We start from the raw sequence: 7,391 nt of genomic DNA on the forward strand, positions 1-7,391 counted from the left end.
GTAATATAATGATGTGGTGGACCTACACCCACCTTGTGTTTACCATGTAATATAATGATGTGGTGGACCTACACCCACCTTGTGTTTACCATGTAATATAATGATGTAGTGGATCTACACCCACCTTGTGTTTACCATGTAATATAATGATGTAGTGGTCTACACCCACCTTGTGTTTACCATGTAATATAATAATTTAGTGGATCTACACCCACCTTCTGTTTACCATGTCTTTACATTAAACGTAATGATGTAGTGGATCTACACCCACCTTGTGTATACCATGTAATATAATGATGTGGTGGATCTACACCCACCATGTGTTTACCATGTAGTATAATGATGTAGTGGATCTACACCCACCTTGTGTTTACCATGTAATATAATGATGTAGTGTCTACACCCACCTTGTGTTTACCATGTAATATAATGATGTAGTGGATCTACACCCACCTTGTGTTTACCATGTAATATAATGATGTGGTGGACCTACACCCACCTTGTGTTTACCATGTAATATAATGATGTAGTGTACCTACACCCACCTTTATTGATGAAGAATCTTTATTTCAGGTACATCAAGATGTCCAGCCCTTATATGAATAACATTATAATTGTTGGCTGTATGTTAACATATACCAGTGTTATACTCCTGGGTCTTGATAGTGGACTGACCAGCGAAGAAAGTTTTCCATACATATGTACTGTAAGTTGTTATTGTTGAAAAAATTATAGTATAGTTTTAGTAAAGAGATATTATACCTCATTTAACTAACAAAACCAGAAACTAGGAGGATCACAAATATGGATGAATTGAGGTTGAAAGAAAGTCAAATAATGGTAACTGTAGAGGAAGAATGAACGATGTATAGATGAATAGTATTGGTAATGTTTGTTACCATGATATATCCTTACTCTTGTTCTACAGGCTAGAGCGTGGGTCCTGATGAACGGGTTTACCCTGGCTTTTGGGTCCATGTTTAGTAAGACCTGGAGGGTTCATGCTATTTTTACAAATATAAAAATGAATAAGAAGGTAAGTAAATTTGTTTATTAATAATAATTTAAACATAAACAGTAGCACAAAACTCGAACGTAACGTAATGTTTGTGATAGAAGAAATTGCAGTTGAATAATCTTACGTTTAATAAAATGTTTCACGTTTACTACTAAATCATCACCCGAGAGGAAAGGAAAGAAGATGACATTCTGGCTTCTTCAGGCTTCAGTATAGAAGACGAAACGTCAGTTACACTACATTATAGTTTTCAAACCTAATCTGCCTGAAGTTCCACTACTTTATATTACCTTCTTTATCAACATTACCTTCTTCGTGCTCTAAACAAACTACTCATTCAAAGTTATTCTCAATAACTTCTGATCGATTTTTTATGTTTATATATATATAGATATAGATATATAGATACAGAGAGTAAAAATACTGAATTACTCAAAACATAATAATCCAATAATCTGATGTTTGAGAAGTCAGGCACTGGCCTTGACAGAGGCTTTCCTTTCTCCAATAATCTGATGTTTGAGAAGTCAGACACTGGCCTTGACAGAGGCTCTTCTTTCTTCAATAATCTTACGTTTGAGAAGTCAGGCACTGGCCTTGACAGAGGCTCTCCTTTCTCCAATAATCTGATGTTTGAGAAGTCAGGCACTGGCCTTGACAGAAGCTTTCCTTTCTCCAATAATCTTACGTTTGAGAAGTCAAGCACTGGCTTTGACAGAGGCTCTCCTTTCTCCAATAATCTTACGTTTGAGAAGTCAGGCATTGGTCTTGATAGAGGCTCTCCTTTCTCCAATAATCTTACGTTTGAGAAGTCAGGCATTGGCCTTGACAGAAGCTTTCCTTTCTCCAATAATCTTACGTTTGAGAAGTCAAGCACTGGTCTTGATAGAGGCTCTCCTTTCTCCAATAATCTTACGTTTGAGAAGTCAGGCACTGGCCTTGACAGAAGCTTTCCTTTCTCCAATAATCTTACGTTTGAGAAGTCAGGCACTGGCTTTGACAGAGGCTCTCCTTTCTCCAATAATCTCCTACAGGTTCTTCTAGTTATAATGTCTAATGTGACATCACTTCCTATCTTCCTGCACTTCCTATCTTCCTATATTTTCCCGGTTTTATTGTTGTTGTTTTTTTCTGTTGGATGGCGCTTCACGCACACGTGTAACAACAAACTACCTTGGAGTAGAATATGAAACTAAAAAAATTAAACTCATGCTCAAACTTACATCCTATCAAGATTAAACATCATGTTAGTTACCATTTTAGTTACCATGTTATTTACCATGTTGCTATGTTTACAAAGAATATTTTCAAGTAAAACCTATATGAAACATGAAAGTTTTAAAATGCTGTGATGTTATAACTCATAAATACTTAAACTATCTACACACGTTATAACTCATAAATACTTAAACTATCTACACACGTTATAACTCATAAATACTTAAACTATCTACACACGTTATTACTCATAAATACTTAAACTATCTACACACTTTATAACTCATAAATTCTTAAACTATCTACACACGTTATAACTCATAAATACTTAAACTATCTACACACTTTATAACTCATAAATACTTAAACTATCTACACACGTTATAACTCATAAATACTTAAACTATCTACACACGTTATAACTCATAAATACTTAAACTATCTACACACGTTATAACTCATAAATTCTTAAACTATCTACACACGTTATAACTCATAAATACTTGAACTATCTACACATGTTATAACTCATAAATACTTAAACTATCTACACATGTTATAACCCATAAATACTTGAACTATCTACACATGTTATAACTCATAAATACTTAAACTATCTACACACTTTATAACTTATAAATACTTAAACTATCTACACACGTTATAACTCATAAATACTTGAACTATCTACACATGTTATAACTCATAAATACTTAAACTATCTACACACGTTATAACTCATAAATACTTGAACTATCTACACATGTTATAACTCATAAATACTTGAACTATCTACACATGTTATAACTCATAAATACTTAAACTATCTACACATGTTATAACTCATAAATACTTAAACTATCTACACACTTTATAACTCATAAATACTTAAACTATCTACACATATTATAACTCATAAATACATAAACTTGACGACCTTATACTATTATTAGTTCACCAATTTTCGGATATTTTGTAAATAGTTACAGATGTTTGACATAAAGTTTACGTTTATAACTCACAATAAATAAATCCACACATATCTGTATAAAAGTGTCTGTGATTTTACTAACAATAGAATTAGTGGAACTAAGGTTTGTTGACCTTATACTCAGTCCCATTAAATATAGATAGTATGTCATCCATAGACTGGTGGTCGTAAAGCCTAAACTGTCTTGTTTTATCGCAGGTAATCCAAGATTACAAGCTATTTATGGTTGTCGGCGTGCTGGTCATCGTAGATGTAGCCATATTAACCACTTGGCAGGTCATTGACCCTTTCTATCGAGAAACTAGCCTCGGAACAAAGATGGTAAGTCAACTATTTTTTCCTTTTTGGTGCACTTTAGTAAAGATTCCCTTCTTGAAATTGTGTATTGTTATAAAGATAGTGTTAAGTTGTTATTCAATCCTTGGACCTGGATGGATTTAATACATATAGTTCCATATAAGCTGCTTAATGTTTTCAATTAAGACGAAATTAATAGTCATTTAAACTGTGGTACCTGATGGTACCATGCTTCTCCCACTCCATAAGTTAATTAATATATGAATTTGTTTATTTTCTTTCAATTCTGTTTGGACAGAGAAAGTGATTCAAGTAAACACACCTAAAATTTTCCTGATTCTAGATATGCACGGAAACTAGCCCACGAATTGCCAACTAACTGCATTTTCTTGCAGGAAAGATAGCGTTATGTCCCAAAATAGAAGGCTATCTTTTCTGTCGGCGAATCGGCTAATGGCCCATGGTCCGAAATGGATGAAGAGTGGTTGAGAAGTAACGTGCAACCTGAGTGAAAGCAAATAATAATATGTTATAATATATTAACCACCCTACCTGTACCGTATCCAGTGCCAACGAGGCCATTCGTCTAATACCAGGACTCGTTAGTTTTCATGATTAATAACTTTTAAGGTGTAGATCATATTAATTGTTATCAACTTTATTTCAGTAATTTACAAGTCATATTTTTAGGGTAAGAATTAATAACACAGCATTATTTGTTTTATTTTTATAACTGATTATGTATTTATTTTATTATTAACATTATTTATTTCAATTAACTTTACTATCAATCACAAATACTGTCGAAACAGGTTTACAGAACTAATTTATAAAATCAATCGTTTTGGAATGTCGAAATCGTGTTATAACTTGTAATAGGTTCTGACGATCAAATTAAATCACACCTTTTACAGAACTTCTTCTCAGAGGTGTTCTCTTACTAATAACAGTAGTTTACAGGCTGCAGACATTATGATTGTTTTATATTTTACAGTCGTGAGTGTCATATCTGGCTAGAGAAATATGTTTCACACGTAAATTTTCGTTTCGTTTGTTTCAAGGCAACAAAAGAGGCCGAAACAAAACAAAACTCGTTTTCGAAACCGAATTGTAACGACGTGAAACTATATTCTTGAATGTGACTATAGAAAACAAATGAACACTGATTTAAGGATTTACTTCGTATAATTTACTTTTACAGCAAATACCTTATAACACCGATTTAAGGATTTATTCTTTAGTAACTTCGTATAAATTACTTTTACAGCAAATACCTTATAACACTGATTTAAGGATTTATTCTTTAGTAACTTCATATAATTTACTTTTACAGCAAATACCTTATAACACTGATTTATTCTTTAGTAACTTCGTATAATTTACTTTTACAGCAAATACCTTATAACACCGATTTAAGGATTTATTCTTTAGTAACTTCGTATAATTTACTTTTACAGCAAATACCTTATAACACTGATTTAACGATTTATCCTTTAGTAACTTCGTATTATTTACTTTTACTGGAAATATCTTATAACACTGATTTAACGATTTATCCTTTAGTAACTTCGTATTATTTACTTTTACTGAAAATATCTTATAACACTGATTTAACGATTTATCCTTTAGTAACTTCGTATTATTTACTTTTACTGGAAATATCTTATATAAAGTTTAGTTTGAAATTTGGTATTGACTCTGATAACTTTTGTGAGATATCCCTTTCCAGTTGTAATGTAAACATCTTTCGAAACTCCAACCAGAAGAAAACTCTTTAACCATACAAGGACTGGCAGTGATGAAAAATAGTTTAAGTTCATCCATCACTTGAAGTATGTTACACGTTTTGCGCTCTATGCTCCTCATCTATATGTTTTGCAATCTATGCTCCTCGTCTACACGTTTTACAGTCTACGCTCCTCATCTACACGTTTTACAATCTGTGCTCCTCATCTGCATGTTTTGCCATCTTTGCTCATCATCTACACGTTTTGCAATCTATGCTCCTCATCTACACGTTTTGCCTTCTTTGCTCCTCATCTACACGTTTTACAGTCTACGCTCATCATCTACACGTTTTGCAATCTATGCTCCTCATCTGCATGTTTTGCCATCTTTGCTCCTCATCTACACGTTTTACAATCTATGGTCCTCATCTACACGTTTTGCAATCTATGGTCCTCATCTAAACGTATTACAATATATGGTCCTCATCTACACGTATTACAATCTATGGTCCTCATCTAAACGTATTACAATCTATGGTCCTCATATACACGTATTACAATCTATGGTCCTCATCTACACGTATTACAATCTATGGTCCTCATATACACGTATTACAATCTATGGTCCTCATCTACACGTATTACAATCTATGGTCTGCACCTACACATCTTACAGTCTAATCTTTGAAAAGAACACCAACCTCTGGTAAAATGATGTTATAGTTCTTATTAACCTCATTCATTAATATTTGGTAAAAGGTTGCGATAGTTCCTATCAACCTCATTTAAATCTTGACACGGTGATCCATTAATCTTGGATGATAGGTTGTGATAGTTCCTATCAACCTCATTCAAATCTTGACACGGTGATCCATTAATCTTGGATGATAGGTTGTGATGGTTCCTATCAACCTAATTCAAATCTTGACAAGGTGGTCCATTAATCTTGGATGATAGGTTGTGATGGTTCCTATCAACCTCATTCAAATCTTGACACGGTGATCCATTAATCTTTGATGATAAATCTTGACACGGTGATCCATTAATCTTTGATGATAGGTTGTGATGGTTCCTATCAACCTCATTTAAATCTTGACACGGTGATCCATTAATCTTTGGTATAAGGTTGTGATGGTTCCTATCAACCTCATTTAAATCTTGACACGGTGATCCATTAATCTTTGATGATAGGTTGTGATAGTTCCTATCAACCTCATTTAAATCTTGACACGGTGTTCCATTAATCTTTGATGATAGGTTGTGATGGTTCCTATCAACCTCATTCAAATATTAGATTTAAATGAGGTTGATAGGAACTATCACAACCTATCATCAAAGATTAATGGACCACCGTGTCGACACGGTGTTCCATTAATCTTTGGTATAGGTTGTGATGGTTCCTATCAACCTCATTCAAATCTTGACACGGTGGTCCATAAATCTTTGAATAGAACACTAACCTTAGTATCAGTTAAAAGGTAATTATACAACATGCACTGAAAGCTTGGTTGTTGTTTCTTTGTTGAGGTTATTGAGTAGGTGTAGAGTTCACCAAAACCGCTGTAACTCAGTGACAAGGGACGTATCGAAAGATAAACCGTACTTCGTATTTCTTTCTCGGGGAAAAACAAATACACGAGTTAGGTTTATAGTTATTACAATTGTGGTATAGTACGTCCGCATATGATTTATGTTCTTACATATATATTAATTAAACTGTTAAATTGTCTTCTTAAAAATCTGTTTGATATATTTTTTTCAGCCATCTGCACAGAACGAAGATTCAGTTGTTATACCAGAGCTGGAATTTTGTAAAAGTCAAAAGATGACAATCTTTCTTGGTTCTATCTACGCATATAAAGGGTTACTTATGGTGAGTTTTTATCTTTCTTGGTTCTATCTACGCATATAAAGAGTTATTTATGGTGAGTTTTTTAATATATTCATTGGTTTTATATACCAATATAAAGGGTTATTTATGGTGAGTTTTTAATATATGTATTGGTTTTATATACCAATATAAAGGGTTATTTATGGTGAGTTTTTAATATATTCATTGGTTTTATATACCAATATAAAGGGTTATTTATGGTGAGTTTTTAATATATTCATTGGTTTTATATACCAATATAAAGGGTTA

The 7,391-nt window shown here is 33.0% G+C and overlaps 1 protein-coding gene across 1 annotated transcript in view; it reads left to right on the forward strand.

The window, feature by feature from the left end:
* Positions 1-7,163, forward strand: part of LOC106475863 (gamma-aminobutyric acid type B receptor subunit 2-like) — an 18,843-nt gene extending 11,680 nt beyond the window's left edge. The window contains exons 10-13 of the mRNA XM_022379876.1: positions 574-706; positions 929-1,036; positions 3,426-3,548; positions 7,014-7,163. Coding sequence (XP_022235584.1) covers positions 574-706; positions 929-1,036; positions 3,426-3,548; positions 7,014-7,163 — 514 coding nt within the window. The remainder of the gene's footprint in view (positions 1-573; positions 707-928; positions 1,037-3,425; positions 3,549-7,013) is intronic.
* The last annotated feature ends 228 nt before the right edge of the window (positions 7,164-7,391 follow it).

The sequence above is a fragment of the Limulus polyphemus genome, unplaced genomic scaffold (genome assembly GCF_000517525.1).
Source record: "Limulus polyphemus unplaced genomic scaffold, Limulus_polyphemus-2.1.2 Scaffold9313, whole genome shotgun sequence".
NCBI classification, from domain to species: Eukaryota; Metazoa; Arthropoda; class Merostomata; order Xiphosura; family Limulidae; genus Limulus; species Limulus polyphemus.